Source organism: Leptidea sinapis, chromosome 37 (genome assembly GCF_905404315.1).
Source record: "Leptidea sinapis chromosome 37, ilLepSina1.1, whole genome shotgun sequence".
Lineage (NCBI taxonomy): Eukaryota > Metazoa > Arthropoda > Insecta > Lepidoptera > Pieridae > Leptidea > Leptidea sinapis.
Window position 1 is genome coordinate 2038501 of NC_066301.1, and position 25307 is coordinate 2063807.

At 32.8% G+C, this 25307-nt stretch overlaps 2 protein-coding genes across 2 annotated transcripts; one reads left to right on the forward strand and one right to left on the reverse strand.

Moving 5' to 3' along the window:
- Window positions 1-493: 493 nt before the first annotated feature.
- Window positions 494-7833, reverse strand: LOC126975696 (uncharacterized). The gene is made up of 6 exons (XM_050823699.1): window positions 7645-7833; window positions 4597-4753; window positions 4392-4509; window positions 3772-3906; window positions 2480-2693; window positions 494-1183 (listed from the first exon to the last, which is right to left on the reverse strand). The coding sequence occupies exons 1-6, from the start codon at window positions 7802-7804 to the stop codon at window positions 1029-1031; spliced, it is 939 nt and encodes a 312-aa protein (XP_050679656.1). The 5' UTR covers window positions 7805-7833; the 3' UTR covers window positions 494-1028.
- Window positions 7834-15626: 7793 nt separating this feature from the next.
- LOC126975709 (ATP-dependent DNA helicase PIF7-like) lies at window positions 15627-16673 on the forward strand. The gene has a single exon (XM_050823709.1). The coding sequence runs from the start codon at window positions 15627-15629 to the stop codon at window positions 16671-16673; it is 1047 nt and encodes a 348-aa protein (XP_050679666.1).
- Window positions 16674-25307: the final 8634 nt, after the last annotated feature.

Below are 25307 nucleotides of genomic sequence, written 5' to 3' on the forward strand. Positions count from 1 at the left end.
CAAGATCATCCAGCCACCACGAGTAGCACCCGTCACGAGCATGACGCATGGACCAGCCATCGCCTCCCTCGACCATATTTTAGGGAAGGGAACGACCCGCCCCACGTCACCGCCATTGATTTATTACCTAATGATATGAAAACCCTTCATATCCACGGCAAATCCAACCGAAACTTGAACGGTTTTTTCAATTTATCGCTAAGAAACAGACAGACAGAATCTGCGGCAGACATTGTATTATAAAATGGTATAATTACTGTGTATACTTTTATGAGTAAATATATTAAAAGCAGTGTGCCGAATATTCTAGTTAGTAGAATATATTAACAGAATATACACATTCATTAAGGAGCTTAATATTGCCTACTCACGTCTGAACTTCTCGAGAGAAGGGTTGAATTATACGTGGGGAACAAGTTACCCCTCTACTTAAAACCTTAAGTCTACTCGAGGGGTTAATTAAATATGGAAAACTGAAATAATAGTCATATAATAATATTATCTTTTGGTCACACTTTTATTTAAAAAAATACTTATGAATTATATTTAGTTAGATAGCCAATGAAGAATTATAAATAAAATTAAGAGCCTTTTATTTCCTATAGTTAAATTAAATTTAGACTATATCGCCTAACAATAACCTTGGTATAAAGTTACATCTGAGAATAATCCAAGAATATGCAAAATAAACGTGGGAAACGTTATACGTCCGAATAAACCAATCATAAGCAAAAGTCTATTAGTAAATATTTTTCCACATTTTTGGTTTAATATCAGGTAGAACTTTAAGGTAAACTATATACCTAGTTTATTGTAAGGCCGTTATATGTTTTTCAGTTTGTTTATCCATATAAATAATTGAGACAGAAGCTCCGATTTAGAAAGAGCCAACAACACTCAAAGCCATTAAAATGTACAAATATATTGCTGTTATAATTTGTTCACTTCAATCTAAGTTGCTGGTTATCCATGGTTTTAACAGCCCTATGGAAAATAGGTCATATTTTTCAAATTATCCTTAAATGGTTTTAATCCACGTTCAAAACTCTGAAAGTCCCTGGCATCCCTGCATATTCATCATTAAATTTATCGGAAGGTCTCAATTCCTCGTTAGTTCCAACTTTTTCTAATTCATGCAGGTAAGCTTTGAAATCGTCTGAAGAAAATTCTTGATACCAGTCTTCTGAAATTGATAGAAAATAATATTTGCATTATAAAATCTACATTGCACACTACACATGCCGAATGCATCAAAATATCCCGGCGTTTTCGTGTCTTAGTAAAACTGCATGCATATCAACTGCACTTTCGATTTTTCAAGGATAAAATACATCCACAAAAACTACCTCAAAAGGAACAAAACTAAACCCTTATAGGATCACTTTGTGGTTCATCTGTTCGACTGTCTGTCAAGATCTTTTTTCTCAGGAACCCGTGGATGTATTGCATTTTAAATGATTTACTTAAATCTACAGTCATTTAAAGCTATAAAAAATAAAACTTCTCATTTAACGTACAAACAGGTACGGCCACTTATGCTGCAAGAAACGTATATTTCGACTCTCTCAAGGGAATCAAAATTATAGGGTATTTTCGTTGACCTAGAACTATGAATTTTGGCAAGTAATACCATCTTATACTACAAATATAGGAAAAAATCTAAAAGCCATACGTTTATTATTAAATTATAAAAAAAAAATTGAGATAACCCTGTCATAGCACAAGTTTAAACAGAATTTTAATTATTTTATGATGTATAGATTTCTATTAATGGCATGAAAAATTACTTAAAATAAATTTTCAGTATTTATTGTGTCCCACTATAGCATATTATACACAAGCGATCTCGCACTTCAAGGTCGCTCAAGGTAGTCTTTTTGAATGATTAGCTCAAATCATTACTATGAAAGCATGTATATTTTAGTTTTGTGAAAGAACTTGTAAAGTTAATTATAAAACCATAAACACTAAAAAATAAAACCATTTGTTTTCATTGAAAATATTCATTTCTTGATATTAATTAATATGATAAATTCTCTGTTTTTCAACTTTGTGTCGTGTGTGTAAAATAAAGTAATGCACAATTATATGAATAATTTAAGCGTGGTCTTATAGCTTGTTAGGTTAGCTTTCAGATACAATCACTGATTTAACTATAAGCATTCTTTTACTACACGTAAAATAATATGGATAGATACATTTTCACGTTGCCAAAATCGCTCGGAAACCAACGGAATTGAATCTAAGAGGGATCCATTTTCGAAGTGTTAAAAGGGCGACAACACTCCTGTGATTCTTGTTATGTTACAGGAGATACATATCAGGTGATAACTTAGCATCAGATGGTCCGTAATCTCGTTTGTCCTCTTCTACCTTATAACAAATATACACATACCTACTCTAATCATTTTTATATGTATGTATAATAATACCTATCAAATTGTTATAAACTAAAATTCCGTAATTTTTAAATATTTACCGTGTATTTCACTAATAGATTTTTCACTTCCTCCCATCTCAATAGGTAAAATATCTCTGTCCACAAATTTGTATAGATCTTCGTAGGTCTTGAGAACAGAAATTCGGCTAGCCACTTTTGGTTTCAATGCTTGTTTTACAAGCGATATGACAGAGTCAATAAGTTTTGACGTTGTTAAATAATAAATTCCTAATACTCTCATCCCGTACCCTTCCTAAAAACAGAAATTGGTGAAAATACGGATATATAGTGAGGGCGAAAGATGAATCACGAACAAGTGAATGATTAAAACTTATACTTCTTCGTGAATCGCAACCATAGAGAGTATTCGAGGCTCATGGAACTCGATATAGATCAATTTTGTTCAAGAGTTGTATAATATATACAAATTCAATTTCGATTCGATCCCGCGCTCTCAACTAAGCCAACCGTCAGCATGATCCGTTAATACCAGTGGGAGGCTCCTTTGCATAGGATGCCGGCTACATTATGGGTACCACAACGGAGCCTATTTCTGCCGTGAAGCAAGTAATGTGTAAACATTACTGTGTTTCGCTCAGAAGGGTGCCAAAGCTAGTGAAATTACTGGGCAAATAGTCTTAACATCTTATGTCTTAAAGAGACATGCGCAATTGTAGTGCCACTCAGATTTTTGGATTTTTCAAGAATACTGAGTGGCACTGCATTACAATGCAATGCCCATTACAATGGGCAAGGCGTATCAATTACCATCAGCTGAACGTTCTGTCCGTCTCGTCCCTTAATGTCATAAAAAGAATCTTGGTATATTTGTTCAACTCTCGGGTTGTATATTATGTATATACGATTACGAGAAAAAGAAAAAGTTAAGCAAAAAAAGACATTTAATATAAAAGAAGTTACTAAAATAATGAATACTTTTCTTCTTATTAGTATTATTAGCCAATTATTCTAATGTTAAGTGTGACACAATTCACATTCTTGATATGACATGACATTTATTGAAGTAGGCGTTACTTTGCGGAAATCCATAATAATCCAAACGTTTTTGGGTTTTCTTTAGTGTTAATTGGGTGTTAATATTATGTTATACATGTCTCGTGCCAGAGTTTAGCGGAGAGTCCACATGTCCTGAGCATGTCTCGTGTAGAGGCGAAACACGTGTCGAATTGTTTAAAGACAAATATTGGCAGAATCAACACTAAAGAAAACTCAAAAACGTTTGGATGATATAAAATGATAAGAAAACAGTATATAATATCATCGCACTGATAGATACTATGAAAAAATAATTGTATTTGAACAGAACTCACCATCAATATTGTGAACAACTTCTTTAGTAATATAACATCCATTTTAGGAAACACTTCAAGTAGGTTGACATTAAAGCAGTCAATTATTATGTGAAGTCCAGATGAAAAATCGTAGTATTTCATATAGTCTGCTTGCTGTAGAAATTATAAATTGTAGGTTAAACAACAGACTATTTAAGAAAGAGTTTCGAATAGCTGTTTAACGTGTTTCCAGTTGCCGAATCAAACATTGCACCATACGTCAGGCCTTCGTACTTAGCCGAGTAGTAGGCATAGTAAGTTAATGTTGGTTCCTGGTGACAGTCTCTAGAAAGTTCACTAATGTGACTATGTACGTACGTAATATATTGAAGGCAACAGCTTAAATGTTTATTTCTTTAAATTTCACTCATCAATCAATGATTCTTTAGGACCTAGCTAATGGAATAATTAAAACAATTTAAAATGAATTATTAAAAGTGGCGCAAAAACAGGCACTGTTATGAAACCCACTAAGTTGGGTTCATTGGCAAAGTTGCCCAATAGATGGATAGATTGCAGATGTACGTGACGCAAGAATTAAAACTATTATCAGTAGCAGAAATTATCGGTGACAAAAATTATTTAAATTTACTACTTACAAGCAAATTCAGCTTGCATGACTTTAATTGAACCTCCGAAGATCTAAAGTCCTCGATGATTCTGACTACATAGACTCTATGATGATCACTTGTAAGTTTGGGCAATAAGATGGGCATCCTGAAAGTAATGAAACGAATTTAAATCTATATTATAAATAAGTCGTATTAAAAATATACAAAAACATAAGAGTATGATTTAACTCACATTAATTTAAAAATGTTCTTATAGTCATCTATGAGGTCCCAGTAAGAAAAAAATTCTGGCATTAATGACCTGAATGTGTTATATTTGTCTTCAATTTTTTTTGCCCGCTCCACTGATCCTTTTGCATTTAACAGCAACATTTCGTAGTGATTCTTGTCTGAATATTTAAATTGTTAATTAATATTGAAAGTGGACAAAGTGGTAACAAAATTAAATGAAATTTCGGAAACATGGAAGAATGTTTTTTTCACTTATTGTTGACCTGCTATCAACAAATTTTCCAAATATATCGATTGAGTTGCTATATAATAGCTAATGGCTATAAAAGCTTCAGGTATAGGTCAGAACCGTACTAAAACTATAAGTATATTAATCTTAACAACAATAGTCTGCAGGTAGAGATTGCTAACCAATGAACGACGTGAAAGCCATATTATCAGTATTTTGATGACCTGCTGATGGTCTAGGTTCATAATGCTGTTCATGATTTTAAGAGTCAGTTCGTAGTAGCACTGTAGCCTGTACGTAACCGGATCCGATCACCCTCCTAATCTTCTACGATAATATTTGGTGTGATGACTTAAGATGTCTGACTTTTGGGTCAAAGTAATCAGCTATGCTGTCAATGCATCTTTGCTTGTGGAGTGGAAGTTTATAAAATAATTAACCCTTCTCGACTAAATCAGATGGACGGAAGGCATTAATACCCTCATTGCCATTTTCTGTTGTTTTTCGGGTATTGATTTTTAATAACCGCCAAAATGTTGAAAATTCTTAAAAAAGTTGAAGTTAGAAGGTCGAACGTCTGGTGAAGACAGCGGATGATGAATAACCAAAATCTGGTTGTAGCTGTGTGAGCCTCTACATAATTGTATTTAGTTCTCCACTGTTTACATCTTCATCCCATTAATAACCATCCCATTTGGTTTGAAGATGGGTGGCGGCTATTGAAAGCAAGGGGGAAGGCCTGGCAGTTGGCTTGGATATAGCGAAAGCAGTTGATCGTGTATGGCACAAGGCGCTCCTCTCAAAACTTCCATCATTTGGCCTTCCCGAGAGCTTATACAAGTGGACCTCCAGCTTCCTCAGTGGGCGCACCATACAAGTCGTTGTCGACGGTTATTCCTCGAATCCCAAGTCTGTGAACGCTGGAGTGCCCCAAGGCCGTGTGCTATCTCCCACACTGTTTCTTCTGCACATCAATGATATGTTGGACACCTCCAACAATCATTGCTATGCAGACAACAGCATGGGCAGTGTCGTACACATGGGCCATGCAGGTATCTCTAGGGAAATCGTCGACCATTGCCGGGAGAAACTTGTGTCTTGTATCGAGTCCTCCGAGAAGGTCGCGGAATGGGGTAAATTGAACCTTGTCCAATTTAACCCCCAGAAGACTCAAATTTGCGCGCTTACCACAAAAAAAAACCATTTGTCGTATCACCGCTCTTCGATAAAACTTCCCTTATAGCCTCGCCCAGTATCGGGATTCTGGGTTTCGATATCTCGAGCGATTGCCAATTCTGCGGCCATCTGGAGAGCAAAGCCAAATTGGCTTCGAAGAAACTGGGCGTCATAATAGAGCACGGTAATACTTCAAGCTTTGTACAGCCCATATATGGAGTATTGCTGTCATCTCTGGTCTGGCGCACCGCAGTATCAGCTCGATCTATTTGACCGCGTGCAACATAGAGCAGCTCAAATTGTCGGGGACCCAGTGCTCTGTGAACGCCTGAATTGCGTAAAGAGATCGCTTCATTGTGTGTCCTCTACTGCATTTATCATGGGGAGTGTTCCGAAGAGCTGTTTCACCTGATTCCTGCCGCTGAATTCCACCTTCGCACGATACGCCACAAATTAGGATATCATCCCCACCATCTGGATGTGTGGCGGTCCTCCACTGTGATTCCTTTGTTGTTGCAAGAGAATGTGGGCGGCGGTGATCACTTAACACCAGGTGACCCGTACGGTCGTTTGTCCTCCTTTTCCATAAAAAAAAGCTATGAGCAATCACACTGGTACTATATAAAAATTTATGACCGCTTTTAAATGTAGAGATTGTTAACCGTAATCTATTTTCGTCACTGCTAACGTTGTTTCGGAACGTAAGCATTCGTTTCTGTGCCTGTTGAGTAGAACAAAGATAGACCTCGATGCTCGCTGGAAGGAACATTTACTTCGTGAGGTTTCCACCGACGGCAAAGTTCATCTTTTAAATCGATATTTTCAAAATGTAAGCGGAAAAACCAATAATAACGTGGTGTACGATTCTTATTATTATTATTATTTGGAGAGGGTAGCTATTTGGCTACTTCTAATGTGTTATAGTAGCACCGCGTCCAGAAGGCCAGAATTGAACTATTGTGTTCGCAAGTCATACTTACGCAGTATCTTTTTGACACGAGTATTACAAACAGCATCTGGGAGTAGGGTATAGTCGTCAAGTATGGTACGATTCTCAGTAATATTCGCACAGATAATACCACGACACTCATATTCTATAGCTATCCAAACTTATACTTTATCCATGATAAATAAAATATTCGATTGTAATGAAAACATCACGCAAATCTATATATTTAAAAATGAATTGCTGTTCGTTAGTCTCGCTAAAACTCGAGAACGGCTGGACCGATTTGGCTAATTTTGGTCTTGAATTATTTGTGGAAGTCCAGAGAAGGCTTAAAATTAAATAAAAACAACAAATTTGTTTTTCCTTTGATGTGTCCATACATAATTTCTATGAGAGAATTTATTGACGCACGGTTTGACAGTTCTGCTGTGAAACAATTTCATTACTACAGCAGGGTGCATTATGTGCATTATTATTATGATATATTATTGACAAATTAATATAAAATCATTATTTTATTCATTATATACAGAACAACGTCTGTCGGGTCAGCTAGTGAGGAATAAAAGACTGATCTTGAAAAAAATAAATCCATAACTTGAAAATCAAAATAATTTTGAATTAGAATTTTAATTTAATTTAATCTTTAATTTATTATAGTTATAGTTACAGTTAATTTATTTGCAAATACTTACTGAAATCTTTCTTTTTGAAATGAGGCTGCTGCTCTGCCCATTTCTTAAATATTTCAACAAGAACTTTGAACTGAGTTTCATCTAAGTTAATACGTTTTAGAGCTGTTTCCCTTGAGTCAGGGCGTAAGAGAAGTAATTTACTTCTATTTACGTTATCCATAATCTTAAATATTAATATTAATATTAAAAATTATCGTACGTTTTCAAGTTAACGCGTCTAAATTCGGTGTAAGAATAATATTAACTTTGAAAACATAAAATATATTATTACTTTTAAGATATTTCCTGTTTAAATTCTAACTGAGACAAAAAATATAATTTTAATATAATATTCTGTCATTCTTACTTAGAAATATATTTGAAGGTATTATTTCTTATAAACGTTATCATTACATTTGCTCATGAGAAATTATACAAAAACTTTTAACAAAAAAAAACAAACGACTTCAAAACATTATTCCAGAACAATAGATATAATGTGCACTAAAAAGTATAAAAATAATAGCGTAGTTTTATACAATCTAATTAATTAATCTAATTCTAGTTACGATTATTGTTATATTTGGAATCGGTGTCCTTCCACCGCGACCCGCTCTCGCCTCTCGCCTCCTCTCGACTCAGTAGTGTATGTAGTTACAAACCTATCTTGGATGACACCGACTCCAAAAATTACAATAATCTCAACTAGATTTAGACTAATTAATTATATTATTATATTATATTAAAATACGCAAATATTTTTATACTTTTTAATGCATCTCTTGTGTTTTTGAAGTCAGTTTTTTTTTTTAATTTTTTGATTTTTAGTGAATTTGAAGGACACTAACTAACAATTTGTCTAAATATGTGTAGGTATACTAAATTTTTCAATGCAATAATGAACGTAAGAACTTTGCAATTTGATTACAGACGCTGTGTGTGTATGGTAGATGACTTAAATATTCTAATAGCATTATGTAAAAGATTCGGCCGAGTATCGTTAATTTGCTCCTAAGAATTGAAGAGTTCCGTTACTTTATCATGGATTGCATAATCAGAACCCAACCAAACTCTTTCCAAACTACCTTTGAAGTATATCCTTTCCAATAAAAATAGAATCATCGAAATAGGTTGGCGCGATATTGAGTTATTCGTAAATTTATCATCCACATACGTATAGGAAATTTAAGACTTTTATGGTTTTCTCATGAATGCCATTGGACCAAATTACAATGAGACTACACGGGAATCATCAGCTTTCAAATAAAAAATAATTATCAAAATCAGTTAACCCAGTCAAAAGTTTAGAGGTAACAAACATAAAAAAAACATACCCACGAATTGAGAACCTCCTCCATTTTTGAAGTCGGTTAAAAATAATGTTCTAAGGTCGGTTAAATGAAGTTCTTGTTATTGTGAGATGGGTAAGGTTTACCCATTCTTGTATAAAATAATATTTGCTACTGATATATATTTGAAAAAATCGGACCAAGTATTTCCTGTTTATTGTAATTAATTTTAACAATATTTGAAAGTGTGATTGACTTCAAACCACAATACAAAACTAATTAATAAATACACAAGATAAATAACACAGACATAGATCTAAGTAGATAACGCAAATCCCTCCGTCTGTATGAAAACCAAGCGTGCCCTTTTTTTTGTACCTACTGTGACGTCGTTAAAAATGCCAGTGCATCGAGCCTAACGTTTAGCCACTCACCTCATCTTTAGTTGACGTTTTCAGTACATCAATAGTCGGAATTGCTTATTACTAAAATCAGCAATGTATTATAAATCATAATAAAAAATAAAATAATAGCGTCAAAGGAAGAGCATTGCTCCTCTTTTTGTCCCCTTTTTGACACGCGAAGTACATGCACTCGCGGCATCTATTTGGATACATGTCTGTGATAAATAACATGTTTAAGATAAACCGTTATTAAACAAATTTTGACGATGAACAATAATGTTCTATTAGTATTTTAAAGTAGGTAATTAACGCTCATAATGATTTTCAAACGTATTAAGATTTTGTTCTCAAAGAATTCTATATTTATACTTAAAACTAAAGCAACTTCTTTCTGCTAATTGTAGAGTTACTACAAAAAACTAATTACTCCGGCTCAATTAAAAAAAATATTTCGTTGATTAATTAATTGTATAACAATATTGCAAATAATAGTTTTTAAAAACTTAACTTTCAAAATTTAAGTCATCAATATCTACAAATCCTGTATTTCGTCCATTTAGTCTCAAGATTTCTGTATATTAAATAAGTAACAACAAAAATTGTAGACAAATAATTGCAATTGCAATCAACTTTGGTAGCTGGAAAAGCCGGAAGAAGAAGGCTGGATTAGACAGGACTGATCATCATGGCCATCTTTGGGGGAGGCCTTCCGGCCGAAATGATGACGATGAGGCATCATTTTACAATATTCAGTGGAATTTTACTACTAATTAAAATTAGTTAATTAATATTTGAGTGTATTTTGTATACAGTTACATATAGTATCGAGTAACACTTAAAATGTTTAACAAAGTTTAGGTACTTATATTAAAAAATAGTAATGTAACCTTTATGACACACACGCACACATGCTCACAAACACATACACATATTCACACACACACACAGGCACACAGAGACATAGAAACATCCTGTTCGTATAATATTTTTCTTTTGTTATATTATATTTAAATTCTCCAAATGTCTCTAGGGGAAAACCAGATTATTAGTATTTTTTAACTTTGCTTAGTTATTTCACGAGACCATTTAAAAGCTTACAAAAATCCAACCTGACTCAGATGTACTATCCAATTTATTTGACACAATGGAAGTCGATAGACCGTGAGGCTTCTATTTGTAGGCAAGCGGGCAAAACTGTTCGGCAACCCATTAACAATAGGGTGATACATTGCCTTTCGTCAGGCTCCATTTCAGGCTTCTTACGTTCGACAAATGAACTAAGCTCATGCTCGATTTACGAACATACTCACATGGACTGCACTATATTGAAATCGTAATTATTTTTAACTGGAAGCCACAAAGCCTAAGCCTACTTGGCCAAAATTTTTTACTATATCAATCGAAAAAGAGGTTCTTGTTATCTGGGCTTTTTAGAGTTTTGCATTTCTTAAGGAAAAGATTGTGTTGTCATTTTGATTCTTGATCTGGTCAAGATCGCCGGAATACGTTGGATGAGGGCAGCGCAGGACTGATCGTCGTGGATATCTTTGGGGAAGGCCTTTGTCCAGCAGTGGACGTCTTCCGGATGAAATGATGATGATGAAGGAAAACAGTGATACAGTTATTTTGAAAATAAACAGTGAAGCAAATGTGAAGGCGCTAAAGAAATAGTTTAAACTCTTCAACTTATTACTATATTATACGATTGTTTAAGTTAAAAGATCGATTTAAATAAATTATCCTTATTCTTATTCTTATAAGTGAACCATATTCTTATAGACGTACGGAGTCTCTGTTGAATAGTGTGTCGAAGAAAGTCATTATATTATTATGTTCAAAGCCAATAACAACTAGTAATGTTAATTTGATATTATTTATTACTGAACTCTCATGTTGTGAAATTTGAAATTATTTTTCAGTGTTGTACTTATGTGTGTACAGTGTTGTAATTTATGAACGATGTGGGACACGAACGCGCCACACCGCCTCTCGGATTCGGTCTGAGCGCTCTTACCAACTGAGCCAACCGTTCGAGTGATGTATGGTTCGTAAATCTTGGCATGTCTCGTTCAACTCTCAGGTTGTGGCTCCATCTACAGGATCTGCTTTTCAGCTGATAACCTGCTAAACCCCAATAATTGCTTACTTAGATATAATCTTCTATTATATATATAAAATTGGAGGTGTGTGTCCCTATATTTCACCTTGCAGCCAAAACTACGCATCGCAGACCAAAAGTGTTTGTATGTGGCAATAGGTACAAGGTTCCCATTGTGCACTATGGTGGGTGCAAGTCGATAATTATAAGGGTGTAAAAGATACGGGGGTTGAAAGATGTTAACTTTGAAAATGTGACTATTATTGATCTAAAATGGTCTGGATTGTTCAGGAAATTTCTGGAATGTTCTAGAAAGCTTTAATATGTATACCAATGTTCTGATCGATCGAAAATGTTCTAGAAAATTCTAGAATGATCTAGAAAATTCTAGAATGATCTAGAAAATTCCAAAATGATCTGGGAAGTTCTAAAATGATATGGGAAGTTCTAAAATCGACGTTTAGATTCTGATCGAATGAGAATGTTCTAGAAAATTCTAGAATGATCCAGAAATGTTTAGAATGATCTGTTAAATTCTGGAATGATGTAGGGAGTTCTAAAATCTACGTTTAGATTCTGATTAAATAAGAATGTTCTAGAAAATTCTAAAATGATCTGGGAAGTTCTAAAATCTACATTTAGATTCTAATCGAATGAGAATGTTCTAGAAAATTATAGAATGATTCAGAAATGTCTAGAATGATCTGGAAAATTCTAGAATTATATAAAGAGTTCTAAAATCTACGTTTATATTCTGATTGAATAAAAATGATTTAGAAATTTCTAGAATCACCTAGAAATTTCTAGAATGATCTAGAATATTCCAGAATGTTTTAGAAATGATTTATATGCCACGGATTTGAACGATTAAGAATTTTCTATATATTACTAGATTGATCTAGATTGTATGCTAATTTTCTGATCAATATAGAATGTTCTGGAAATTCCTCCAATGATCTAGAAAGCTCCAAAATGTATCTCAACTTTTTGATAGATTAGAAATATGCTGGATCGTTCGAGAAACTTTTAAAATTTCTTGAGATACTTAAAAGTCGAAATTATTAGAACAATCCGGAAAATTTGGTCTGTAGTGGGGATAATTTTTGCGACTATATAAGCCGAAATGTCAAACCCGTGCTTCAGTCGATTTTTTATAAGAATTGTATAACGAAAAAATAAATATTAAAAATGAAATAATCATAAATAACAGCGTATAGTGTTTTTTAAAGTGAAGAATCAAAAGTTTTAACGTGCAGTGTAATACACAATATTGTTTCTTTTTTTTTTTTAGTTTTTTATTTTAGTGCAGTGTGAAAAAGGCGAAAAAAAAAATTAAAATATTACTAACTATGCCGAAACGTAAATGCGTATTCTCACGTTCTCGAATTATATCGAAAAGGCAAAAAATGTCACGGAGAAATGAAACTACAGACGAAAGAGAACAACGTCTCACATTACTTCGAGAAAATTATCATCAAAGTCGAAATAATCAGACTGAAGAGCAGCTTAATGATTCTAAAGAAACGGACCGAATCAGAAAAAGATTGCAAAGAAAAAGAAAGACAAATGAACAGGCAGATGATAGAAGAATACAAAATGCAATAAGAATGCGTGATCTTCGACTAAATGAACAAATGGAGGCTCAAGTTTCTAAAACAACTGTATATTCTGTTCGTCAAAAACGTCGGGAAAAATACAGTCTTGAACAAGAGGCGTTTCATTATAATCCTACTAGAAATTATTTTGAACATTCAAGTATAGTGATCGGAAGAATGAATGAAGTATGCAAATTTTGTGAAGCTAAAAAATTCAAAGGAGAAACGCAAAGTATATGCTGTTCAAGTGGCAAAATTAAATTACCAGAGTTAAAATCACTGCCACCGGAATTTCTAGAATATATGAAAGGAGAAACACAAAATTCTAAAGAATTCTTACAACAAATTAGAAATTACAACGCATGCTTTCAAATGACTTCATTTGGAGCAACTGCAGTAATTGAAGAAAAATGATTTAATCCAGTATTTAAAATACAGGGACAAGTATATCATAAAATTGGATCATTATTGTCACTCCCAAATAATACTCCGAAGTTTTTACAAATTTACTTTGTAGGAAATGAAGAAGACGAACTGGATCAAAGGCTTTCAAATTTTACAGAATTGCGTCGAGATATAATTCTTCATTTACAGCGCTTTCTACATGAAAATAATGAGTTGATAAAGATATTTAAGACTGCGATGGAAAAATGGTTTCGGATAATTATAAAATAATAATTCGGGCAGATAAAAAGCCAATTGGCGAACACGAAAGACGATTTAATGCACCTCAAGTAAATGAAATAGCCGTAGTTATGGTGGACAATGAAAGTAGTTATAGGGATATTGTGGTACAACGAAGAAGTAATAAGTTGGAACGCATCGCTGAAACTCATCACATGTATGACGCCTTACAGTATCCACTAATATTTTGTCATGGTGAAGACGGTTACCATTTTAATATTCAGCATGTTGATCCACAAACAAATAGCCCTACAAACAAAAAAGTTTCTTCCAAGGAATTTTACGCATATCGGATAATGGAGAGAGTGAATAAATACAATCATATACTCAATTGTCGGAAATTGTTTTTACAGTTTATTGTTGATATGCAAGCAAAAATAGAAGCAGAAAGATTGTTATTTATTCATCTAAATCAAAATAAATTACGAACGGATGAATATATTCACTTACGAGATGCGGTAGCCAATGATGGGGATGTTGAAAATTTGGGACGATTAGTAATTTTGCCTTCTACATTCATTGGTAGCCCTAGGCATATGCTTCAATATGCACAAGACGCAATGGTAGTCCTGACTTATTCATAACGTTTACGTGCAATTCGTCATGGAAGGAAATTAAAGATGAGTTACAATTTGGACAAAAGTCACATGACAGACATGATTTAATTGCGCGCGTGTTTAAACAGAAACAAGTAAAATTCATTAATGCAATTGTGAAGAGTTGTATTTTCGGAAATGTTAATAGCTGGATGTTCTCCATTGAGTGGCAAAAGAGAGGGTTGCCACACTCACACAATTTAATTTGGCTGAAAGAAAAAATTCACTTAAATCAAATCGATGACGTTATTAAAGCAGAATTCCCAAATCCGGTTGAAGATCCTGTTCTATATGAAATAATCGTGAAACAAATGATACATGGACCTTGCGGGGCACTTAATATGCAATCACCCTGTATAAAAGATAATAAATGCTCAAAACGATATCCAAGATCATTTTTGAGTGAGACGCAAACGGGAGATGATGGATATCCGCAATACCGACGTCGACCACCGAGTGAAGGAGGATTTACAGCAAAAATTAGAGTACGGGGTGAAGAAATCGAAATTGATAATCGATGGGTTGTCCCTTATAATCCGTTATTATCGAAAATGTTTAATGCACATATAAATGTAGAATATTGCAGTTCAGTTCAGTCAATTAAATATGTGTGTAACTATATTAACAAAGGAAGTGATATGGCTGTCTTTGAAATTACAAATGAAAATAGATATGATGAAATTTTAAGTTATCAAATGGGACGATATATAAATAGTAATGAGGCAGCTTGGCGTATATTGGGGTTTCCGATTCATGGCAGGGATCCAGCTGTTTTTCACTTAGCAGTTCACCTTGAGAATGGGCAACGGGTATATTTTACTAATCAAATAGCACAAAAAGTTGCAAACCAACCTGTTAATACTACGTTAACTGCATTTTTCGAATTGTGTCGAAGTGATCTGTTTGCTAGAACTCTTCTTTATGGAGATGTTCCCAGTTATTACACATGGGACTCATCGCGAAAAGTATTTAATCGACGAAAGAAAGGAGTTTCGGTTGAAGGATTTAAAGGTGTCTTTAAAGATAAAGCTATTGGTCGAGTATATACGGTACATCCAAAGAATGCTGAATGTTTCTATTTACGTCTACTACTTCATGAAGTACGTGGACCAACTTCTTTTGAAGATCTTCGAACAGTAGATGGTTACATTTGTGAAACGTATCGTGAAGCATGCCAGCGTCGTGGTTTATTAGAAAATGATAATCAATGGGAGCAGGCAATGAAAGAGGCAGCAGAAACAGCAACAGCGAATTAACTGCGAGAACTCTTTGCTATAATTCTAACATCGTGTAATCCTTCAAATCCGAATAGACTATGGCTGAAATATCGTGATAGTATGAGTGATGATATTCTAGCAAGACTACGTAGAGAAAATCAAGATATGAATATTACATTCAACGATAATATTTATAATGAAGCTTTGATAATTTTAGAAGATCGATGTTTCGCAATATGTAATCAAACTTTAGTTACTCTCGGAGTGCAATCTCCTAAAAGAAACGAATTAAGCGTGACTAATTCTGAATTATCAAAAGAACTTAATTATAATAAAGATGAATTGCAACGTTACATTGAAGAAAATGAACCAAAATTAACACGAACACAACGAATAGTATATAACACAATAATAAATCGTATTGAGACGAATGCAGGAGGAATAATCTTTTTAGATGCACCCGGAGGTACTGGAAAAACTTTCCTCATTAATTTGGTCCTAGCTACAATTCGGGTGAAAAATGAAATAGCATTAGCATTGGCATCCTCTGGAATTGCCGCGACATTAATGGAAGGTGGAAAAACGGCACATTCTACACTAAATTTGCCATTAAATGTAGCTGAACAAGAATTCCCAGTCTGTAATATCACAAAATTTTCTGTACGTGGCCAAATTTTAATAAGATGCAAACTTATAATATGGGATGAGTGCACGATGGCTCATCGAAAATCACTGGAAGCGCTGGATAGAACATTACAGGATCTTCGGAAAAATACAAAACTAATGGGAGATGCTTTATTGCTACTATCAGGGGATTTTAGACAAACGTTACCAGTTATTCCAAAATCAACACCAGCTGACGAAATAAATGCATGTTTAAAGCGATCAATTTTTTGGAACAATGTTGAAAAGTTATCACTGACAGAAAATATGCGAGCGTTAATTACTGGAGATCCAAAAGCACAAGAGTTTGCCGACAATCTTTTGAAAATTGGGAATGGCACCTACCCACTAGATCCACAGTCTGGTAAAATAATTTTAACTGAAGAGATATGTCATGTGGTCTACCACATGACATATCTCTTCAGTATAAGTGATATGCATAAGGTGTTTTTAACACCTTATAGACAAAATTTATCCATCCATACAACAAAATTATTTAAATAAAACATGGTTGTCTGAGCGAACAATTTTGGTTACAAAAAATGATGCAGTAAAACGAATAAATGAAAAAATACAGGAAATGATACCGGGAGAGGAAAAAATCTATAAATCAATAGATACAATGATGAATCAAGATGAAAGTTTAAACTTTCCAACGGAATTTTTAAATTTATTAAACCCACCTGGTATGCCTTCTCATGAATTAAAGCTAAAAATTGGATCACCAGTCATATTAATGCGAAATCTTAATACGCCAAAATTGTGCAATGGTACAAGATTATGCGTAAAACAAATTTTGAACAACATCATTGAGGCAGAAGTTCTCAATGGCAAAGAAAAAGGAAACTTGGTTTTTATACCAAGAATTCCAATAATTTCGAATGATTTACCATTCTATTTTAAACGGTTACAATTTCCTGTACGATTAGCTTATAGTATGACTATCAATAAGGCGCAAGGTCAGACGTTCCGATTTTGTGGAGTTAATTTAAAATAATCCTGTTTTTCACATGGTCAACTCTATGTAGCTTTTTCACGCGTAGGACAGAAAGAAAATTTATTTGTTTATGCACCAGAATGCAAAACTGTAAATGTAGTATATAAGAATGTATTTCAATAAAAATGTTTAGGATATCAGTTAATGTTAGATGATAAAAGATATTAATGTCTACTTAGTCGTAAGATTTTAATGTAAAAATAAGTAAGATCAATAAATTAATAAGAAAAAAGAAAATGTGTCTTTCATGTGAAAAAATTGTGAAGTAAGTAGTGATAGATTATTAACATTAACAAATAAGTATACAATTAAAAATGACCCAGCGAAGCGGGTATTCATAGCTAGTAATAATATAATATTGAAACACTTTTTACACAAATTATCTTGCCCCAAGTTAAGCATATATAGCATGTGTTATGGGTTACAAGACAATGATATATTTAATACAATATACTTACTTAAACATACATAAACTCATATAAACATACATAAATACATTTAAACATCCATATTCATCATATAAATGCTTGCACCTACCGGGATTCGAACCCGGGACCACTCGGCTATACAGGTCGTCAGATATCGACTTCAGATGTCGCTCTTTCAATCCAAACAATATTTAAAGTGATGCCATGTGAAATATAACAATTTTTTGTGTGTATCAGATACAACAGTACTCTATAGTATACTATTTCAATTTATTGATGATTCCAGTCATATCGGCTTTAAAGAAACCAGAATTTATTTAGCAATTCGTAGATATTGTTAGAACAAATCAGTAGCTTCCCAGATGAACACTTATAATAAACATTATTCAAATAACCAATAAAGCTTTTGTGCTACCTCCAAAAGGTAATGGAAGTTTTGAAATTAATTAAATTGAAAATGGTCGGGAATTGTTCAAATATTCGACATCAAAGCACTGTATTTTCATTTTATAAATGGAAGTGGAAGTTGTAAGCGCTGGTATGTATTATAAAATCATTTATTTTCTAAATTATCTTCTATTATTATAAAGCTAAAATTTTATATTTTATTAGTTGTTTACTGGTTCAAACGCGCTTCTATCTAGATTATTTAATTGAATTTAAAGTATTTTTGTCTCGTAAAATATGTTTGCCTGATTCATAAGAAATATTTTATGCCTGACTCCCGTCGCCCTGGTCTTGGCGCCATTCCCAAAATGTGGAACCATTAAGATCATTTATAAAACTACTAAACTAAACTTTTAATGCAAAAACGGCTTTTTTTCAATCAAATTTGGTTCCTCATTTTTCTCAAGATTTCCTGCAATCCTGTTGTAAAAGCATATACATCGCCCATCAATATATTATCTTACTCGGCTTAACCAATGATTAGTAGGCATAAAAAGTTTGTTTGCTGTAAACATAAATATTATAATATTTCATTACCTTTTTAAGTTGAACAAAATTTTTGGCCTGACTGTATAATATTATGATAGTTATATCAAAGTGTACTAGCAGTACCCAAATTTCCAATATTATTTTAAGTATAAAAGTCGGTTAATATGTTTTTGTGTTGCCTAAAAGTTTTATGTCTCAACACACATTTCTGCTGAGAGCCCATTTCCATTGATCCAAAAAGCCACTCAAAGTAATGCAATGCAAATGCTTTTCGCATAGCCCTGAATAACACAGGCGCTGCCTTATGTACCGGCTAAAAGCTGACCTTATTAAATTTTCACGGCAAATGCAATTTGGATTAGATTGTCTGAAATAATGTTACGGGCTTAACTTATTTAATGCTTGTGGTAATATAGTTTATGAATGGATTTAAAATGGATTGTGTCTTTGTGGTTTTTAATGAAATTAATAAGATTCAATTTTCAATGTATTTATGGCATTCTTCAATGGTATTATATGGTATATCACAGCATTTTTGTAATATTTAAATATCTTGAATATCTTATAGTAATATATATAATAGTTAAAATTCTTATATAATTTTAGTTTGTATCACATATTTTTTTTTTCTCATTGTCATATTATTATTATCTATGTATATATTTTATCGCATTCATCTACATAAGAGTAACATTTATGAACCAATATCTTATACTTTTGTTGGTATTTCGGTATATTATAGTATACAGGGTCAACATGCATTAAGAGCGTAGATCGGATAAAAATAAATACGTATTTGTTTTACCCTTTCTATGGATCTTTTTGTGACAAAAATGATACCTAGTACTACAATTCTATTTATATGTTTATGTCGAAAGTTAAGTAAATACCAAACATTGTGTTAAAACTCTTTAAAAAATTACTTTATCGGTTGTTAATTTATTTTGGAATATGTTGAAATATATTTACATTACATGAAAAATTATCGTCAAATATATTTCAGTAGTTATTTTAGCCAAATATAGCACAGGTACATTTTATATATATGACGACCCCAGTGACCCCAGACTATAGCCCAGTGGTTACTGAACCTGCCTACTAAGCAAGAGGTCCCAGGTTCGAATCCCGGTAGGTGCAATCATTTATATGATTAATATGAATGTTTGTGTCCAAGTCATGGATGTTTATTTGTATATTTTATATATGTTTAAGTAAGGATATTGTATTCAGTATATCGTTGTCTTGCACTCATAGTGCAGTACAGGCTATGCCTAGTTTGGGGCAAAATAATTTATGTAAGAGTGTGTCAATATTATTATTATATTATACACAAGCATATCTTAGTCGTTCAGAATAGAAAGAGAAAATAAAGTTGATAATAAAACTATAAACACTTAAAAATAATTATTCTAATATATAATGATTTTTCAAATTTGTGTTGTGTGTGTATATAATATAAAACACAATATGAATAATTTATACATTATATTATAGCTTGTTGCGATAGATTTGGTACTGAAATTATCCTTACTATAATCATTATTTTGCTATACATAAAATAATACACTTTCCCGCGCCAACATCGCTCGGTACTCAACGAAGTTGAAGCATTCGGAATCAGATCCCTCTAAGGTTAAGCCAAACCGTGCTGATTCTTGAATCTCCATATTAACTATAGTCTGTATGCTAAAATAACAATAATATTATAATAATTCTATACTTTCAGTGCTATTATATTGTTTAAAATTTAAAGAAAAATGAGGGAAAATCTTAAGGTACATTCAGAACCGTTCGATGTAATATATGGAAACTCCAATACGAACATTTATATGTAAATTTGATTGGAAGTCGAAGCTACCAGAGCAATGCTTATATTATACATTCTCTTTAAGTAAAAGATAACTGTTAAGTGTTTGTTTATACGACACAGCATGTTCAGAGGGTACAATTGCTTATTGGATGAGTATAATGAGGGTATAGAATAGTTCATCTGAACAGAAGATTAATATAAAGACTTATATTATTACTTATTGGTTTTCCAATAACATTTCTTCTAAATATCTTTTTTATTTGTTAAATACAGGGTGACTGGTAACTAACGCAAGACATATTAACAACAACTTAGGTACATCAAGACTAACAACGTCTGATTTACAACTTTTATCGAAATGTTTTAAGAAATTTTATGAAAAAAATTCTAGAGTTATTTTTACTCGCGGGGACAAATAATTTCAGCTCTATGTCTTGTAACGGCCGTTCCCAATATTCAGTCGATCCCTTACCTGAGATAAAAATCGTAACTATCGTGGACTTTTCAGTCCCAATAAACTTATCGACGGTAGCTCACATTATCCGTGCACGCTGTCTGTCAATGAGACGATGTATAGTTTACCAGTGATATAAAGTTTGTATGAAATTTGCAATTCACACGTCCCAATATAATGCGATAAGAATGACTTATCGGGTATATTGGGACAGCTTCAGATTATTGAGACCTAATTACTGACAGTAGAAGGTAGTAATTTATCTCTATCTGTAGATAGTATATTGGAAAGGCTGTAAGCCACGATATGTCATCAACTTACACTAAATATAATAATAATAATAATAATATTGACACACTTTAACACAAATTATCTTGCCCCAAACGATATATTTAATACAATATACTTATTTAAACGTACATAAATACATATAAACATCCATGACTCGGAAACAAACATCAACATTCAACATATAAATGCTTGCACCTACCGGTATTCGAACCCGGGACCTCTAGCTTAGTAGGTAGAATTGCTAGCCACTCGGCTATACAGTCGTCAACCACATATAGCGCGCGAGTTCCGCCTAGAAGTTAGCCGTCGCTATTAAAACTTTCGCATTGTTACCACTGTCTATAAATAACTAAAAACATCACGCATAGCTTAGGCTAGATTTATAAAGCGTACATAGACTTTATTTAAGTAGAACTTAGCTGAGTTTTAAAAAACGTTAACTTAAATTTAGCGTTGGGCTGTCTTATCTTGAGATCAAGGTCAATTCAGCTGTCAAATGACAATATACATGAAATCAAAGATTATGTTAAGTTTACAATCAGTATGTGAAGTTTGAGCAAAGTTTAAGTACGCTTAGCCTTAGAGTCCACACCAGAGTATGAGTACTCTGATACAGTTGCACAGACAGCATATTACACATTATTTTTGTTACTAGGAACACTGTTATTATCCATTACTTCTTTCATTTCTTTCAATTCAGTATTAGTAATTTTAAATTCCTGTAAATAGTTTTTGTAATACAGGCGATATCTGTTTAAAAGGTGTTACTACTGCTAATACTTGTATTTCTAGGTTTTAATGTACACTGGAAACATACAACTGTAATAATTATGATAATAAAGAAATTCAAATCAATCAATCACACAATTACTTCTTTCAGTGTAGTTGATTTATTTGTATTCCTTGTATTTTGATTAATTTAGCTTAATATAAAAGTAGAAAATGAGACCGACGAGTGGTATGTCAGACCGCTTACAGCCGCGATTTTAGCAAACAAAACGTACGGAAAATGTATGCACCAATACTGCAACTCTCCGTTAAAACTATAACTTTCGGAGTAGAGAAAGGCACGAGATGTGGAGACTCTAACATAGGGAACTTAAAGCTGCGGCTACTAGAAATGTCTCTGAGACCACAAGTGTGTATGTACATAAGATATCTTTTTCATAACCAGACCTCTTTGGGTCTCCAACTTCTTTGCAATATTGAGCCCTAATTGTTGCCGATCACGTAAAATATAGTTTTAAAAATTCAAATAATATTAAGAATTGAATCATGGACATAAATAAACAGACCATTGTGGGCTAGAAATATTTAAAAAAATTAAAATACCGCTTTATAATTGCCAATTGGATATATATTATAGATACATATGTTATCCTTATGATATAGATATAGTTATATATAATGTAATATCTCAAAGAGACAATGTTTATTTTTTTCCGAAATCTCCATATCGTTAATGTATATACAAATATGATATACTAAAACCTTCCACGAGAAACTATCCATTGGTGAAAACAGCTCGAAAATAGGTGCAGTAATTTATGAGTTTATCGCAAACAGACAGTCATACAGACGCAGTGGAGGATTTTGTTTTATAATATGCAGTGATTTTATAAAAATCGAACACGCTATAAATTCCCAAACTGAATTCAAGTATTTGAAAACCCATCGAACTCCCACAGTTTGCACGTTTATTTTTCCTCAAGAAAATACGAATTAACTTGGTTTCTTACATTAGTGGCACGGAAAAGTTTTTTAATGTCGCTTTGAGTCCATTATTCTGTGAATTGAATTGTAAATTAAACTTAATTTTAAAAAAGTTCTTTAGACCAATTTGTGAGCACAAAATTAACTTTATACTTTGACATTCCCCTCTGCAAAGTGTGAGAGTACAGCGAAATAGAATTCAGTAGATTACTGGTTGAAAAGTTTAGTTACATTTCAATTTAAATGTTCCTAATATATTTCGACTCCTCTCTTTGACTCTCCGCATCTTATTGTGCTTCATATATTTACCCAATTTTTTCAAATTAATATTGTTATTATTCTTATTATATTTTTTGAATTAAAAAGGCAACTTTCAAGTTCAAAATTCTTTTGTTAAAAACTTCTACATTCAGCATACATCAAATTTCATGTACTACAGTACTGCCATAGTTATGTCAACATTTCCTTTGAAACTCTTTCCTTTCCAATACTCCTTCGACTTTTGAAATAAATAAAAAACCACAGCAGCACTCTTAAAATGAAAGAAAAAATAAACAAATTATCTTAAAAGAAACTATCATTTTTCTATGAAATAATTATCTTACAAAATATCAAATCAATTTAACAGTATTGAATTTAATCAAGACGCGGCATTTTCGTCTATATATTTTAGTTCCTCTTTCTGCACGCGAACAATAACAATTTGATTGCAATCACAAATCCAGGATAAAATAAAAGTTATCATTTGGCCATTTTATATTTTGGGTAGATTTTTATGGTTCAATAATTAAGCTGAATGTTTGAAACAATTTTTTAGTTCAAACACAATTTGAACGACACAAGCCTTATACGAATCCATTTAGATCACATATCTTCACAATGGACTGGATTTAGTAGTTTAGCGATTAGTACCAATGTCGTCGCAAACGAAAGATATTGAGTGTATTATAAGAATTTGTGAAACATATTTGTTACTGAATTATTGCAATATTCGTCGGATAAATATTTGTTAGGAACTAAATAAAAATGGCTTGTGTAAATATATTTAAATTTACAATGAACAGAAATATAATCTTAATATGAACCATTCTTCTGCATTTAATTCTTTAAATTAAAAAAACAAAATAATGAGTCTGAACCAGTGAACTAGCCTAAACGAAGACGGGACGAGAGACCATAAAATATATAGTTATATTAGTAAAATATAATCTTATCAACTGAAAGTTAGTTTTATTTATTGTGGTAAAAAAGTGACAGGTATGAATGTCAATTTATTTTAATATCACATAAATTTATATTATATTTTAACTTGTAAATAATTCAATAGCAAAGACGGTACGTAAGACAGAAGACCTTCTAATGTAATGAAGAAGAGGAAATAAGTAAATAAAATAATTGGTTCTTTGTTAAACAAAATTCCGCTGAAAGCCCATTTCCATTGATCCGAAAAGCCACTCAAGGTATATAGTAAACGTACTTCATACTTAAACTCCTCTCTGTATATTTTAGCCGACTGTATATTCAGGCGGAAAGCTGACCTTATTAAAAATTCACGGCAAATGCAATCTGGGTTAGCTGCCGTGTCTAAAAGAATGGATGTTACGGTATGGCCCTGTTTAATATTTTGTTTGGCCCACTATCTCGGTGTTGCAGTAATATTAATGAAAATGTGCTTTCAGGAATGAAACTACAATTGCTTTGTATTACACCGATTATTTTATGCAGATCAGAAATTGAATTAAATAATACTCTGGGTCTTCTACCGCATTTATCAAGGCGAGTGTACCGAAGACCAGTAGTACTTGATCCCTCCCAATCCCACCTTGGCACCACAGAAACACAACAAAGCTAATTAAAATCATCACCATCTAGATAATAACAATATTGACACACTTTTACACAATTTGTGTATCTTGCCCCAAACTAGGCATAGCCTACTATGGATGCAAGATAACGATATATTTAATACAATATACTTAACTGAAACATACATAAATACATACGAAAATCTATGAATCGGAAACAAATATCCATATTCATCATATAAATCTTTGCACCTAACCGGGCCTTGAACTGGTGACCTCTAGCTCAGTGGGCAGGGTCCTAGTGACCACTGGACTACATGCGTCGTTGCCTATATGTGGCATTTTCCCACAGTGCGGCACTTCCTACACCACCATATGCCACCAAACTATGGATTGAACTTCCTTTTCCTGGTAACAACCAGGACAATTCCACGTTAGTACTTTCAAAAAAAGACACTTCTTAAAGACCAGTATGATTACTTGTTAGTTAACCTATTTAAAAATTTAATTATTAATTTGTTTTAAATTTACTCAAGTCTCCATTGCATCAAAAAAAACGTGTAGAAAAATCGAAATTATATTTAGTTAATGATTCAAAACTTTAATGAATTGTGTGTTTTATGCTTTTAAAATGCTGTAAATGTATTTTAAAATAATAATTCAAAATGGTGATAGTTATTGAAAACCTCACAAAAGACTTTCGT

Coding starts and splice junctions, on each gene's coding strand:
- LOC126975696 (XM_050823699.1), bottom strand. CDS start 7,804: ATGGATAACGTAAATAGAAGTAAATTACTTCTCTTACGCCCTGACTCA. Junction 4,754..7,644: donor TTTCAAAAAGAAAGATTTCA/GTAAGTATTTGC, acceptor TTAAATATTCAG/ACAAGAATCACTACGAAATG. Junction 2,694..3,771: donor AGTTGTTCACAATATTGATG/GTGAGTTCTGTT, acceptor TTCTGTTTTTAG/GAAGGGTACGGGATGAGAGT.
- LOC126975709 (XM_050823709.1), top strand. CDS start 15,627: ATGAGTGATGATATTCTAGCAAGACTACGTAGAGAAAATCAAGATATG.